A 16,301-nucleotide genomic window follows, 5' to 3' on the forward strand; every position below is an offset into this window, starting at 1 on the left:
GTTATACCGGAGGAGCGGGAGGGGACATCCCCCCCCCTCCCGCCGCTGTTACCGGGCCTCCCGTGCGATCGGGAGGCCCGGTGTCCAATCGGGTACCTTCGGCGGCTGGGGGCGGGCTGGAACGAAGCTGTGAGCGGCTTCATTCCAGCCTTCTTGTTGTAAACGCGGAAGCGACGTCATGACGTCACTTCCTGTTTACTCGGCTGCCAATGGCGCTGAATTTAAAAAAGTACACAGTATTCAGAATTGCCGTTTTCGGCGATCTGAATACTTTGAAGTGTAAAGGAGGGATGGGGGGGGTCTTTTAGACCCCCCATCCCTCCATAAAGAGTACCTGTCACCACATATTACTGTCACAAGGGATGTTTACATTCCTTGTGACAGCAATAAAAGTAAAAAAAAAAAAAATTTTTTTTAAACACAATTTATAAAGTAAAAAAATAAATAAATAAAAAAATTTTTTAAAGTGCCCCTGTCCCCGCGAGCTCGCGCAGCGAAGAAAACTCATACGGAAGTCACGCCCGCATATGTAAACGGTGTTCAAACCACACATGTGAGGTATCGCCGCGATCGTCAGAGCAAGAGCAATAATTCTAGCCCTAGATCTCCTCTGTAACTCAAACCTGGTAACCGTAAAAAATTTTTAAAACGTCGCCTATGGAAATTCATAGGTACCGTAGTTTGTCGCCATTCCACGAGTGCGTGCAATTATAAAGGGTGACATGTTTGGTATCTATTTATTCGGCGTAACATCATCTTTCACATTATATAAAAAAATTGGGGTAACTTTACTGTTTGGATTTTTTAAAATTCATGAAAGTGTCCCTTTTCCAAAAATTTGCGTTTAAAACACCGCTGCACAAATACCGTGTGATAAAAAATATTGCAACAATCGCCATTTTATTCTCTAGATTCTCTGCTAAAAAAATATATATAATGTTTGGGAACTCTAAGTAATTTTCTAGCAAAAAATACGGATTTTAACTTGTAAACACCAAATTTCAAAAATAGGCTTAGTCATGAAAGGGTTAATAGAGAACTAAGAGATTTTGCTTATTGGAGTCTGTAGGGGGGGGGATCTAAAAAAGGATTAACTGCCTTTTTTATTTATTTTTTATGTGAATGAGGACATGTAACAAAAATAAAGTAGGTGTTATCCAATTATGGTTGAAAAAGTAGAAATGCACTCTGAAGTGACCCTGTAAGGGTGAAGGGATAGGCACACAGACCTCCAACAGTCCTTGAAGACATGGCCTGCAGTACTGGAATGGAGGGGGAGATGGGAAACATGGGCTGCCAGAGAGAACAGTATACTACTACTTTTGCTTTGATTTTACACTCTTTATTTTAACCTGATAGGGCTTTTAACTATGTATACAGACGTACCCACGCCTGTACAGAAATGCCAGTTTTTTCAACTTTGCCATGTAGTCCATTGCTCTTTGCTGCCATGTGAGGCAGGAAAATGTCAGTAGTTTCTTCCATGCGACTCCTGGACAGATTTTGCTTCTCTGCACACAACCTCCATTTTCAGTGTCTTCTGCTCTGGTAATCTCTTGAAAACAAAAAATCTATTTTAGATCAGATTAGGAAAATATAGCGATTCATGTTTCTGACCCTTTTATCCGGGTTTCAGGGAACTGACCCTTGATCTGTGTTTGAACGTAATGCTGTAATCTAGTTAATCGGTGCCACTAATAGATGATTGACATTTTTGCAGTGGATGTGCATGGCAGAACAAAGTCGTCTCTTTGTTGTGTCAACTAAATTATTTAGGAAACTTAAAAGCTGCCATTTCAGTTACCTATGAATGTTGCATAACAAGCTGAACGCCAGCACTTGAAGATGCTTTTTTTTATTTTTTATTCCTTCGTCCTTAAAAGTTGAACTGCATGCTGAAAATAACAATGACCCCAGTTAATGCAGTTATATGAAAAAGATCTATTTTTAAATGTACCCTAATGTTAGTGAATGCACCTGAAGCAGCTGCTAAGTGTATTGTGACAGCGGAGGAGTTCCACTATTCCAATACAATGCAGGGAGGGCTTAACTCCATCCACCTTGCTTGAGTGGATGAAGGAATCCTCCTCTTCTTTCTTTTTTTTTATTTTTTTTATTTTTTTATTTTTTTTTACCTGGCTGAAAAAAAAAAATATAGCACATACAACTGCCATACAAGCCATGTTGTAATTTAATGTTCTTAAAAATGCCTTTCCTTTTCGGTCTGCAATTCTGTATTTTCTGTGAATTTCAATGCTGTACGGAAACCTGGATGCGTTCTCTTCATTGTTGGTGTTCAGAGCGTCTTCAATTTTAAATCCAAATTTCAACGAAGCATATATGGTAGGAATCTGCTTCAAAGTTTACAAGATAACACTGGCGCATGCACTCTGAAGGAATTGTCATACTCTGTGCGGTGGATATAACGCCCGCGGGAGTGATGTCATTGCAGCTTAGCCATTTAAGTGGTCTGAGCCCGCAAACCCAGAAGGAAGACCGGGTGAAGATGAAAGCCCTGTCGGCAGTGATGGTGCGCTGATGAAGGGCTTCATTTCAAGGCAGGTTTTTCATAATGTGCTAGTATTAGATGCATACTAGCACGTTGAGTTGCATCTTGATATAGTGCGGTCTTACCCCGTGGGGTCCCGACGTGCTTACAAACACATACACAGATACTAGGGCCAATTTATTATAGACCGGATCTGATTAACCTACCAGTATGTCTTTGGAGTGTGGGAGGAAACCCACGCAGGCACAGGGAGAACATGCAAACTCCAGAACTCCAGGCAGATGGTGTTGTGGTCGGGATTTGATTCAGCGACCCTATTGCTGCTAGGTGAGTTTTTTTTCCTAAAGTTAACTACCGCTTTAAAAAATTATTTAAAGTCTGCCATTGTCTTAAGAGACAGAGGCCTATTGGACTCCATCAACTAAAACAAAACCATCTTGAAGTCTAGGAAATCATCTTCTCAAAGTCTACCATACCCAATAAGGCTTATTTTGCTTGATGCGAGTCAAGGAATTTGCCTTCTAGATAGTGCTCTGTATGACGGTTGCTTTCCATTTTCCAGTTGGTTCTGGATCAGCATCTGGCCTTGATTACCATCCAAGGACAAATCTTGGCTGTCCTGTTCTAGAGACCATCGGCCTCTTAATCCAATTAGGGCCTTTGTTCAGGGTGTAGCACACATCTCTCCTTGTGTGCTGTCTCCTGTGTCCCCTTGGGATCCTAAACTGGTTCTCTCTGCTCTACTTTAAAAATCCGTACACAGCCCTGGAAGCTGTGTAGAAGCAGAAGCATAATCTTTGCAAGGGCTCCTGGCCATTGGTTAGCATGGTCATGTAACAGCGCTGCCCTTTTCTTATTGGTTGGCACTGTCACATGACCACACTAACTAATGGCCAGGAGCCCTTGCAATTTATGCTCCTACACAGTTTCCAGTGCTGTGTACAGATGTTTCCAATGTATGGAGATGCTGGTTGGCGCGGCAGCTGATGTTACACAAGACAGATGAGTGCACAGGGGATGGCAGAGGTGAGGAGGCTGTTAGGAGGGTCTGTGTTTGTGTGTGTTTTTTTTTTTTTTTTTTAAACAATATGTGAAGGTGGAGAAGCCCTTTATAATCTAAAAATAGAAAAAAAACAACTTTACCTCTGCTGCTTACATGGGGTGGGGATTTCCCCCTATATCTGGTTTTTATTGTCATTCTTCCCAGCCAGGCTAAAGCTCTGACATAATGGCTTTCTGTCTGGGTTTTTTGCTGGCCACTCTGCTGTAAGTAGCTTAGGCAGCTCAAAGTACTTGCCTTGCCCCGGATGCTGACAACCCACGCTACGCAAAAAAAAAAGGCTTCTATCTTTTTTAGCTGGCTCTTAGGTTCACCAGTGGTTGACAAATTTGCTTTGAATCTAACGTCTTATCATTTTTATGCATTGAATTCATGCATAGTAAGTAATTTTGTAAGTGTAGGGGTAATTGTGAGTTTGTATTAATTCTTCTGACAATAACTTCAGTCGCCTTTCTGCTCAGAAGGTCAGCACCATCTTTGTTCAGGCATCATTAATTGTAGGCATTTTCTTGTGTACTAAGATTCTGGTTCATAAATTCATAAATTACACAATTATGTAAATCTCTAATGCCCCTTTCACACTGAGGCGTTGGCGCCGTCGGCAGTAAAGTGCCGGTATTTTTAGCGGCGCTTTACCTTCATTTTTGCAGTCGTTTTCGTCCGTTAGCGGGGCGGGTTTAACTCCCGCTAGTGGGCGAAAGAGGGTTAAAACGACCCGCAAAGCGCCACTGCAGCAGCGATTTGCCAGCGGTTCGGCAGCGGTGCCCATTCAGTTGAATGGGCAGGGGCGGTGTATACACCACTCCAAAGATGCTGCTTGCAGGAGTTTTTTTAACGTCCTGCAAGCGCACCGCTCCAGTGTGAAAGCCCTCACACTGGAGAGACAGGGGAGGCAGTTTACAGGCTCTATTTTTAGCGCTGTACCGCCTGTAAAGTGCCTCAGTGTGAAAGGGGTCTAAGTTAAAGTGGTGTTCCAGTCAAAATTATACTTTTTAAATAAAAATACCCCTATAATACACAATCTTAATGTATTCTAGTAAAGTTAGTCTGTAAACTAAGGTCTGTTTTGTTAGTTTATAGCAGTAGTTTGTTATTTTATAAACTTACAGCAGGCCGTGGGCATCTTAAGTCTGGGCATCTGAAGCCAGACTGTATTTTTTCCTGGATCTCATCCTTGCAGATCTCGCACATGCTCAGTGCAGCACAAGCAGTGTAATAGGTTTCAGGTCAGGTTTCCATAGCAACAGCAGTTTTAGAGGAAGTTGCCACCCCTTCCCAGAAGGCATTGCAAACAGGAAATGATGCGATGGGCCGCGGCCAGGGTGGAGAAAGTGAAAAATGAATACAGCAGATATACAGTAGGTGCTGAGAAAAAAAATTAAAAAATATTCAATTCGTTTACAGTGCACAGTTTAGTGAGGGATGCTGAAGAATTGTATAAGTGGGTGGAACTCCACTTTAAGAGGCTGCAGCAGGGGATGATATGTCTGAAGCATCATGTGCACAAACAGCCAAGATCATTAAGACAAGTCTTTATTTTTTTGGCTACTTGTACGTATGCTATTTCTCACAGATCAGCTTCTGCTGTTGCCTCTGAACTTGTGAGCTGCCTCCAAGCTACAGTGTACAGTTTGAGTCATCACCGGAGGGGAGAGTGAAGTTTTTTTTGTTTCTTTTTACAGTTTCAGTTTGTGATATTGTATTTTCTGCTGTGTATTGTCAGGAATGTATTCCCACAGATTTGCATTTATATTCCCATAGATTTGCAAAATTGGGCCTCATTCACATGGCATACTACAGCGTACATGTGAGGGCCATACTTGTCTGCACAGGTGTTCCATGCATCTTCAGGCAGGCAGTCACTTCCATGACAGTTGAGATGCAGCGGCTGTGCAGACACAGCCACTGTTCCCAATTTAAATGGCAGTGCGTGTGCATGGCCCCAGACGCATGCAGTGTTCGTTTGAGACCGTGCACCCAAACGGCTACCAAATTAGGTGGCTGTGTCCGTGTAGCCACTACATCCAGATTTGCTATCAGTGGGACTGCCTGCACAGGGATGCATGGAAACCTTGTGCATCCATGTGCAGGTTAACATGGCCCTCTTATGGGTGAACAAAGCCCGAGTGTAATTCCTTTAGAAAGAAAAACAAAATCATTTTTGTGAATAGTTAAACATTTTTAAACATACTTTTTATACATCACTTATTCATTCCTGGTGTCCTAATTTTAGAGGTAAATATTTAATACCGGGTGCTTCTATCTATTTGCAGAAAATTCTGACATAAATAAAACATGCAAAAAACACTATTTTTGCACATATTCGTATAATTTTCATCCAGGATTCACACATATTCACTATATTTCTATTAGAAAAATGTATGAATCCTTAGTGAAAACATTTAGAAATAAATCCATATGTATTCCCTGTCTTTAAATAAACATCATCTTAGTTATTGTTAGTCTGGTTGAAAAAAAGACACAAGTCCATCCAGTTCAACCAATAGAAGGGGAAACAAGGTATACAATCCTCCATACACAATCCTATGCTCACAGTTGATCCAGAGGAAATATGAGAATTATCTTTTGTCTGTGTAGGTGATTTCTTCAGTTACTACCACACTACTTTTTCTCCCAATGTAATGCTCATGTTAGGCATTAAGAATTGGTTACTCATTATATAAGCTTGTTATTTACAAGGATATTGTTTTTTTTAAAATGTTTTTACATTATACTGACAGTTTGCTTTTATTTTTTTTCCCCTTCTCTCAAGTATCCATTTGTTTATGGACTGCTGCTTGCCCTGAGCTGGTGTTGCTTGGTGTGCCTTAGTCGTATTTATATGGGAATGCATTCCATTTTGGTAAGCCAGAAATCACTTTTGCTACACTAACAATCATATTATTTTAATGCCTATGTGAACTTCATTATAGTAACAACCATCCATTGTACTAAAAGTCCCAGTGCTCTGACATCCCTTAATAATGTCCTGACTACACTGCCTTTGCATACAGTAATAACACTAGAGCCACGTTCTCACTTTTATTACCCCCTAGAACAGTTCCTACTATAGTTGGTTGCTTATATTTTTTCAGGTCTTCACGTGGAAGGAATTTTCCCTAAACATAAGACTGATTATAGTTAGGCAAATGTTTTTTATAAAAAGGCAGTGGCATCCTGTCCAAGTCATCACAAACAGTGATCAGCATTTCTGATTTCCTTTGCTATCCTCACAGCAATAATTCCTTTTTCTCTCTTCTCTGAATTAATAGGCGCATGTGACTGGAGGTAAAAAATGCACATTACTGATAAGGCCCCTTTTCACACTAGCTGTTCGATCTGGTCCGCTTGTCCGTTTTTCAGGGTGACGCGATCGGACCCTCCATTCTCCTCTATTTAGTGGCAGGTGTAGACTGACTTGTGCCCATTTTACATTTGCCAACATCCAATCTGATCCACTAAAAACAGCCAGATGGGGATCCATCCCCCTTTGTCTGATTAAATTGGTCTGGATCTAGGCCTATTTACATCTGACTGCCCATAGAGAAGGACCTGTCATCTGCCTTCAAGCACTCTTGGTGAAGCCCATCTTGTTTGAAAAGGGCCTAAGACTGGCCATACATGGCTGAATTTCAACTAATTCCTGCTGAATCGTCCCAAATATGAGCAGTGAGGGGGCCCTGTCATCACCCCTGCAGCTCAATAAACTTCAACTAAAAAAAGTGAAGTGAATTGTTGACTGAACAGTGAATGTATCCTATCAGATACAATCACTGTTCGGGGATTCAGACAGCCAATGGTGCTGCGGCTTTTGCTGACAGTGTTGACTCCTCCATCTTGTATGTATGGCTGACCTAACCCCATATTATTGTATTAGTAGCCCACCCACTATTATCACACAGTTCTGATCTTATTGTGTTTTCTATAGAACGCACGAGTGCTCAAGTCCAGCCATTAAGACCAATTAACAGCTCTTGTTTTCCCACACTAAGGCCTGCTTCACACTAGTGCAACTTCAGGTGCGACTTGAGTTGTGCAGAATCTTAGGACAATTGAAATTAGATTGATTACAATGATGCCCGTTCACATCAATGCAGCACAGCCCATATCTGTCCTGTGTGCGATCCCAGCATGATTTAGGCCCCATAGACATGCAATGGAAGTGCACCAAAAACGCATTTACATGGGAACTGATGTGTTTTTGATGCAATTTCAGTGCTTTTTTTTTTTCCCTGTCACAGCAGATATGCTTATCATTGGCCAAAACCAAGTCACACTACCTAATTGCACTGAAAATCAGACCAAATCGCAGCTGCAGTAGTGTAAACTGGGGCTAATCATAGGAGCAGAGCTGTATTACTTGGTAAGGACAAGTTTATAGAGGTTTCAGACTGATAACTAAGTAAACACATCCATGAGAATGCTTACATTTAGATACTTTCAGTGATAAGTGAATTGCTTTTGTCAGAAGTTTTGAAATGCTTTTAAAATGTGCTCAGCACACATTCACTAGGAGTAGACCTCATACATTGATATAAAATAAAAGGAGCACAATTTGACAGGTAGCGGAAATAGTACATTAGCTCTCCTTACTAGTGGTTGTCAGTATGAGACTTCCAATGGTGAAACCTAGTTTGCCCACTATTGTAATAACTAGAAAGATAACTCGTATACTAAAACAACCCCCATCCTAGTTAACCGGATGTAGTTAATGATTTCAGCAACACTTTTTTTCCTTTTATTTCAGATAGATCAAAGTTCTTAAAAGCTGAACTTCAGCCAAACCACCAAATACGCAGATGAAATACATTTTTGAGAACTAGTATAACTATAAAAGGACTTGTATTTCTCTCTCTCCATTCTTACCTGGATGGTCAGTGTGTCCTGGTTGGCTAACCTGACTTTTCTCTACTGTAATTAGAGCTGAACTTCAGTCTTACCTTATGTTGTACGGAGTTGCACAGACTTCTGCCCAAATGCTTACTCTGATTTTACCACACACTGAACTTCACAGGATGCATTAGACACTGAAGCAGTTCAAATGGAGCCCAACTCATTTCCTAGCTGGAGGGTGTCCAGTATTATCTAGCCCTTTCCTCCCCAAGCCTTACTGGTCTGGCCCACCCCTTTCATTCATTTGGTTTCAATCATGGAGACCCCTATAGGTATTTACGAGGAATGGTCTATCCTTTTTAGGAAGGTATAATACAGTCTCTCCCACCAGCTATTATCTGCCTGGGTTGCATAGAAAAGTGAAGAAATCTATTGATAACATCACAGGATCTAAATCTAGGTATATAATGAACACTGCTAAACACTTACCAACGGCCGCATGCAGTTATGTGACCACATGATCAGAATGGACGCCTTCGCCTCCCAGCATTTCGACCACTTAAAGGGCTGGGAGGCGGTATTGGGAAAGGGTTAAAAATATCATTGGCGTGTTGATGGAGAGAGGGATGAACCAGGGAATTCAAAATATTAGCAGATTCAACTTAAACCTTCAGTAATACATTTAGGTCTTGTGGTTGCCCCCAACCCGTGATTGGACAATAAAGGAGAAGCCACAGACTGATACTCTTCTGTCACTTTTTCTCCTTCTGTTGACACCAACTGATTGGTTCCTTGTGCTGCAGGTACAGGTACACTGCTTACATTAAAAAAAAAAAAGTGATGGTTGTTTAATACTTAGCTTGATGAGTTAGTGTTTGTTTTTATCTGCATGGAGTTAAAATTTTGTTTTAGAATATTTTAGAATGTTTTACTCAAGTGATACTTTTTTTTTTTTTTCCCCCACAGGATGTTGTAGTTGGCGTCCTTTATGCAATTATCATTTTAATAGTCTTCCTACCTGCTCTGGACCTTATTGACAATTTCAACCTTACTTATGAGTATTCCCCCCTCATCATCATCAGCCTACACCTTGCCCTTGGTATCTTCTCCTTTACACTTGACACGTGGAGCACCTCCCGGGGAGACACAGCGCAGGTTCTCGGCAGCGGAGCTGGAGTCGCTTGCGGTTCCCATGTTCGTTACATGCTGGGCCTCATGCCAGAACCTTTGCCTTCTTCAATGCCTTTTACTATTCCAGCTATCACTGTGAACCTGCTTGGAATGGCCTTGTTACGGGTCTTTATTGGATTAGTCATATTGTTACCAATCAGAGCGGTCATGAAGATGGTCACCATCCCGTTGGCTTGCAAAGTCTTTGGCATTCCTTGTGATGATATTCGAAAGGCGAGGCAAAGCATGCAGGTGGAACTCCCATACAGATACCTTACTTATGGGGTGGTTGGATTTTCAGTCATGTTCTTTGTCCCTTACACGTTTACATGTTTGGGGCTCCAATGATGGTAGCATCATCTAGCACAGACCTCATCAATGGAATCCTTGAAAAAAGGGTTAAGTTGCTCTGAGATGACCTGCTTCTTCCCTTATGACTTTTTTTATAGGGGAAACTCCAATGCTTTTTAATAATCCTTACTCATGTTCTCAGAACCATCGCTGGGCAGGTATCTATATAATCGGGCCAAACAGAGCTGACAAATGGTCCATTCATTTTCATTCTAATTGCAGCTAACAAGAGGCTTAATGTATACTTGTATTTTTTAGTTTTTAACTTTTGAAACTTTTTTCAATTCAGGTACTGTATTATACTGCTTAATAATTGTGCCTTTTTTTTTTTTTTTTTTTTTTTTTTTTTTTTTTTTTTTTTGCTAAAATCACAAGCACCATGTATACTGTGATGTAAAGATTAACATCCAGAACCTAGTTTGATCTAGAAAAATATTTTTGCACGCCAACAGCATTGGCAGTTTTAATTGTTTGTCATTTAAAAAGGCAGAAAAGATCTTTGTGTTTTTTATCTTGAGAGAGATGATATCTATTTAGCCATGTTTTATTGTATGCGTGTTAATGATTGTATTTTAAAATTGCTTACCACTAAATGTAAAGTGAATCTAAAACGCCAAACGTTTTTTTTCTCGTTTTGGTTAAAGGAGTAAGTAACACTTTTGTGTCCCGAGACAGTAAGTGAATTGTAATCTCCCCAATAGGACACAAAAAAACTTTGAGTTGTGTTAAGCATTCCCTACTCCACCAAAAATCGAAAAAAAAGTTTTGGCTTTAGATATACAGTTGTACCATGTTTGATCAAGGAGTGCATGCAAAACATTTTCCTTTCTTTTTCATTGCGCAAGCCCACTCGTGACTAATATTTTAACTGTAGATGATGGTCAATATCCAGGTATCTTTAGGGAATATTTTTGAGAGATCTACCTGTTTCTGTCCCTTGAATATCATGTCTTTTGGCTTTTTCAGGTTGTCACACTTTGGTTGCTGTAGTCTCCATTCTTTTATATCATGGAAGACATCATTTTTGTTGAACCCACTAGCATCTGCCCTAAACTAAATTATTTTGAAGTGTGATAGTTTAAGGTGTTTTAGCACTAGAAAAAGCACCTGAAAACTGCCTCCCTATCTGTGCAATGAGTGCTTTCACACTCGGGCGGTGCGCTTGCAGGACGTTAGGGACATATATATATATATATAGAGAGAGAGAGAGCTGGGCGATTTTCTCCAAAAAAAAAAAAAAAAAACTCGATTCATGACTTGAATCGAGTTTTTTTTTTTTTTTTTTTTTTTTTTTTTTTTTTTTGTTGGACACCGCGCCGGTCCTGAGGAGCTGCGGGCAGGAGTTTTTAGGTGAGGCTATGGCCTAGTCCGTGGCATCCGGCCTCGCGGACTAGGCCGAAGCCGTGGCCTCGCCTAAAAACTCCTGCCCGCAGCTCCTCAGGAGCAGCGCGGTGTCAGCGCCAGTCCTGGTGAAAAACAAATCGATTTGCTGAAAGTTTGAATCGATTTGACCTCTCAACTTGATTCAAGATTCAAATCGATTTTTTTCCCCAGCCCTAATAAATATATATAAAAAATATGTGTGTGTACTCTTTCACCATGCCTGCTTTCCTGTGCCCATACTGTGTACTTAAAAGTATTTTACATATTACATATTATAAACAAGCAGTGAAAGCAATTTAAAACCTTCACTAACCTCTGTAGCTGTAGGCATGCAGAGAAATTCATCCTCAAAGTTTATAACCAAGGCAGTAAAACCAGTTTCTCGCCCCCTTTTATTTTCTATAGAAACACAATCTTGCCTTCTAACGTAAACAAAGGCCAGGTGCTTGTAAGCTTCTAGAAACCAACTTTAGAGTCTTAGTTGTGATCTTTTGAGGATGAATAATGTCACAGTACAAGCAGCATGAGAAATCGATAAGAAATGTTTAAGCTCTTTTACTGCTTAATATGTAAAAATGTGTCCATAGCAGCAGATGCACTTTAAATTACAATTTGAAATTTAATTTTCTGCCTGATAGTTGTTGCTTTTTTAGTTTACATGATTACAATGTAGCGGTACATAAAAGAAAATTCTCATTGTCCATCCAATGTACATGGAAGAGCATGATACATTACATACTTGTTTAAGTTAGGTTCTAATGTTATTGGGAGGGGCAACATAATTATGGTACATAAGTGGACTCCATAATAAAGAGACCACTTAACAGTTTTTGGAAGTGCACCTGTCCCTTTCATACAGTTGAGATAACCGCTCTGTGAGGTCAGTCAGCTGATGAGAATGCAGCTTGCTTTCTTCTAATCTTTAAGACGTCCATGAAATTTTGTTTTGGCGCTACCTTGCTGTCTGCAGTGACTTAGGCTGGGCATAACTGGTTGGGTTTTTTTTTTCATTCAGCTGATGGGCTGAGCGAAAAACAGATTTTTCGACCCACACAAGCATTGGGACATTGTATTGTGATAGTGGCTTCTGCTGCTGTCAGAATACACTGATCAGTGGCTGCAGCTGCTGTTTGACCAACGTTTTCCAGTGCTGTTTGACAGAAGTCAAATAGGGACAGCCAAGCACAGATCGATATTTGTATGGTCCCTGCTGAACCGGCTGAATTTGAATTGTCTATGCCCAGCTTAAAACTAGCCACATACATAATTAGGCTAGATCTATACTCCCTGAGTCAAATAACTGCACCATAGCAGTAGCATGTACTACATGAGTGGTGAATCTTCTCTTTTCCTATAGAAAAGTGAATGACTGAGCTTTGCCAGTAATATTCTATTTCCATCAGTGTCCTATATATTGTGGAAATTTCACTTCCAGTCCCATAGCCAATCAGGAAGTGAGAGGAAATCCCTAGAAATTAAGGGAATCCCTAGGGGCCCCCAAGGTCACCAGAGCTAGTGTCCCCTTTGGAATATTAGGTATTTTCAGGGCACATAGAGAGTGCATCTCCTTAATGGGGGCACAGACAGCAATACAAGTTGACAGGTGTTAAACAGAACTAAAAAAAAAAAAAGTTTTGACTTTTAGTTATGCTTTAAAGAGGAACTTCAGTCTGCTCACATAATTTGTAATAAAAAACATCTTTGCCATTCTGAAGAATCCCTCCAACCACTTTGCATATTTTATATATATATATACACTGTAATTCTGTACTTGCCAACTATGCTGCAGAAATCTCCCTCCACTGAGTCTGGTTGCAATCATTTTAACTGTGGGCAGCTGAAGCTGCTGCTTTTTCACTTCCTGGATTTACACAGACACACAGAGGTACACCTCTGGCTCTGCAGCCCCGCAGCTCTCATTGGCCCTCCTATATGACTCATCCCCCTCCCTTCCTAGCAAACTCTCAGGAGAGTGAGAGAGAGAGCTGTGCATGATGTCATAAGCCTAGGCTTTTTTCCAGACAAGAAACAGGAAGTGGGCTGTATAAGGTATTTATTGGCAGAAAAAAAATGTTTTACTATCCAAAGTTAAAACAAGGGCAGAAGATTTAATAGATGGAAAGATGAAAAAAATGACTGAAGGTCCGCTTTAAGCTCTATAGCAGGGATATGCAATTAGCGGACCTCCAGCTGTTGCAGAACTACAAGTCCCATGATGCATAGGAAGACTCTGACAGCCACAATCATGACACCCAGAGGCATGTTGGGACTTGTAGTTTTGCAACAGCTGGAGGTCCGTCAATTGCATATCCCTGCTTTATAGCATGCAACTAGCAATATTTGTAAGAAGTTTGTTTTTATTATGTAATTGTTTTCTACAATTCTTCATATGGTCCATGAGTGCAGCAGGCTTTCCAAATGTCTCAAGTGTACGAAGTTAGTCATGAGTTACCAGAATTGAGTAAGATGGCCAATAACTTTATGCTGGGCAAGAGTAGGCCCATCTACTGTTGGCAGTGCACTGCAAACAAGAGTAAGCTTCTTATTACCCTCTTTTAGGCATGGAGAAGCAAAAGGGACATATCAGGAATATAAAGTGTTAAGCCCCATACACAAAATCAGATTTTCTGCTGATTTTTTTCCTTCAGATTTACCAAAACCATATAATATGAGGTCAAACCTTAGGAGTTTCAATTTGTATGCAATCAGGCAGGCCCTTGCACTACATGGTTTTGGTAAATCTGAAGACAAAAATCAGCAGAAAAACTGATAGTGCGTATAGGGCTTAAAGTGGAGGGTCACCCTAAAAAAAAAAAAAAAAAAAATTGCATGAAAAATCCTAAAAAAATTTGAAAAAAAGATTTGAAAAAAAAAATGTTTTAAACTTGCCTAAACCCTTGTTGCTAGGCAGTCTTCCTAATCTGCCTCTCTCTATTCCGTGGTGTGTTCTGCTTCTCCGTGAGCGGCCCCGTTGTCTTCTGGGAACTGTGTGTGTTCCCAGAACACCACGGGGCCATTCACAGAGTGCCGCTCACGCATACGCAGTAGGAAACTGGCAGTGAAAGCCGCAAGGCTCCACTGCCTGTTTACCTTACTTAGGATGGCGGTGCCGAGAGACGGGTCGGGAGGCCGACATCGCGGGCACCCAGGACAGGTAAGTACTTATTTAAAGTCAGCAGCTACAGTGTTTGTAGCTGCTAACTTTTTTTTTTTTTTTCAGGGACGGAATCCCGCTTTAAGGGTAACAAACGCTTTAAGCTTTAACAAGAAAACGTGGAGCTGCTTCATGAGTCTTGCCCACTCCAGTTTTAGTAAACAAGTCCCTGAGAGATTTACCTGCTTGTTAGCAGTCACCTCTTTTGTAACACGCTGGAATTTGTGTGCTGCTAATGAGACACAAAGAGATCAGTTGTGTAGCCTTATGCTTAGCCATACAAATTTTCTTTTTAAAAGTGCTTATTATTCTGTACACAGCTGCTATTATGCTGATGCACAACCACAATGTGATATCAGACACTTGTACTCTTCATGGAAAAACTCATTCAAGATTGTTGCCAGTTGCTAATGGACTGCATTTTTATCAGTTTTAGTATGGCTCACAGAATGGCTGCCCATAACTGTGTACATGTGTATGGTATACTGTTTAGTATTTACATTAAATAGGAACTCTCAGAAGAAAGAGTGTTTGGATCAAAAATGGTTAAGGCTTCTTTCACACTTGTGCGACTTACCATCTAAATCGTGAGACCTGAAAATTGCGCAACCTTGGAGTCGGCTAGCGTGAAAGAAGCCTAAATCTAAGGAGATGCATGTTACCCTCTGGATAGCTGCCTGCTTTATATGCTTTCATTTAGCACAGAGTGTTATTCTTCCAGCACTCCAGCGGCAGGCTTGTGACTGTCCTACGCACAAACCATCCTGTCCACTGCTCCTCTTCTCTGTCTATTCGCAGAACACCTTTTATTTTGTGAATTTGTTTACAAAGCATTCTGTGATTGGACAGAAGGGGTAGGGAAGCAGGATGGGTACTGTGTAGGAGAGCTGGAAGTATAGCCAAAACTATAATATCGGTACGAAATAAAAGTGAAAATTGAAATTAACAGGCAGCAATCCAGGAGGTGGCATGCAGATCCTCAGATTTAATTATTTGTAATGCAACAGGTTAAAAAAAAAATTCAGATTTATTTTTCAGCCATGACTTTTGCTGTGTGTGTGTTTTTTTTTTTTTTTTTTTTTTGTCTCTGGAGCATTTAAATGTTAGAAGAGCTATACTAACATGGTCTCTGTACTTTGATTGCAACATCTTTCTGGTTTGTTTGACTTGTGCAGCACTTATAGAGCTGATAAGACGGAACTTACAGCTATGTCCGGTGGCTTATTTCAGCCAGTTAGATGTTTGTTTGCCCTTTGCTTATAAATGGAAATTTCACATCTGCTTTTACCACCTCTGTGTAATAACTAGAACTCTTCTTAGAAGTCATTCTTTCTATTTCTGAGTGTGATACAAGATCTCTTCTGGATTTATGTTATTTGTAATCTGAAATTGCACCTTTATTAGATTAATGCTAAATGGAAGGGGGTACTCTGTTAATATATGAAGAGGTGAAATGCAGACTTTCAAAAGGTTGTCTTTCAGACATGCAAATGAGGCCAGATAGGTGGCTTGATTGCGAGGGAGCTAAACACCCCCTCTGAACTCAGCAGCACTGTGAGGGCATGTACACGGGACGGTTAGATTTGTCAAGAAACGCTGTCCTCAAAAGCAAATAGTTTACATCCAGGAGCAGTCACATGACCACCCGTGTGGACGAGGCCTTCGTTTTTCAGTTCCCTTTTAATAGAGGTTTTTACTATTTGTTTTGCAGCACCTAGAAGTTTCAATGAATGTGTATAGAACTACATTTTTCATGAGAATGTACCTATGACTTGTATGTACAGAGAATGTAAATGTAACCTTTCTCATGCTTTTCTAATCAGCATTTTTACCATTGTGCA

The 16,301-nt window shown here is 40.5% G+C and overlaps 2 protein-coding genes across 3 annotated transcripts in view; both read left to right on the forward strand.

Annotated features, from left to right (window-relative positions):
• The window catches only part of SGPP1 (sphingosine-1-phosphate phosphatase 1), a 39,767-nt gene extending 28,667 nt beyond the window's left edge, over positions 1-11,100 (forward strand). The window contains exons 2-3 of the mRNA XM_073610178.1: positions 6,343-6,432; positions 9,369-11,100. Of these exons, the coding sequence (XP_073466279.1) occupies positions 6,343-6,432; positions 9,369-9,920 (642 nt within the window). The 3' untranslated portion in view covers positions 9,921-11,100. The remainder of the gene's footprint in view (positions 1-6,342; positions 6,433-9,368) is intronic.
• WDR89 (WD repeat domain 89) overlaps positions 1-16,301 on the forward strand; it is a 118,198-nt gene that overhangs the window by 28,043 nt on the left and 73,854 nt on the right. Inside the window, exon 2 of one of the 2 annotated variants that reach the window (XM_073610180.1) lies at positions 6,343-6,432. The gene's annotated coding sequence lies outside the window, so the exon portion shown is untranslated. Of the gene's footprint in view, positions 1-6,342; positions 6,433-9,685; positions 9,825-16,301 lie in introns of those variants that run through there. The other variant, XM_073610183.1, reaches the window with a different exon arrangement.

Source organism: Aquarana catesbeiana, linkage group LG13, assembly GCF_042186555.1.
Source record: "Aquarana catesbeiana isolate 2022-GZ linkage group LG13, ASM4218655v1, whole genome shotgun sequence".
NCBI classification, from domain to species: domain Eukaryota; kingdom Metazoa; phylum Chordata; class Amphibia; order Anura; family Ranidae; genus Aquarana; species Aquarana catesbeiana.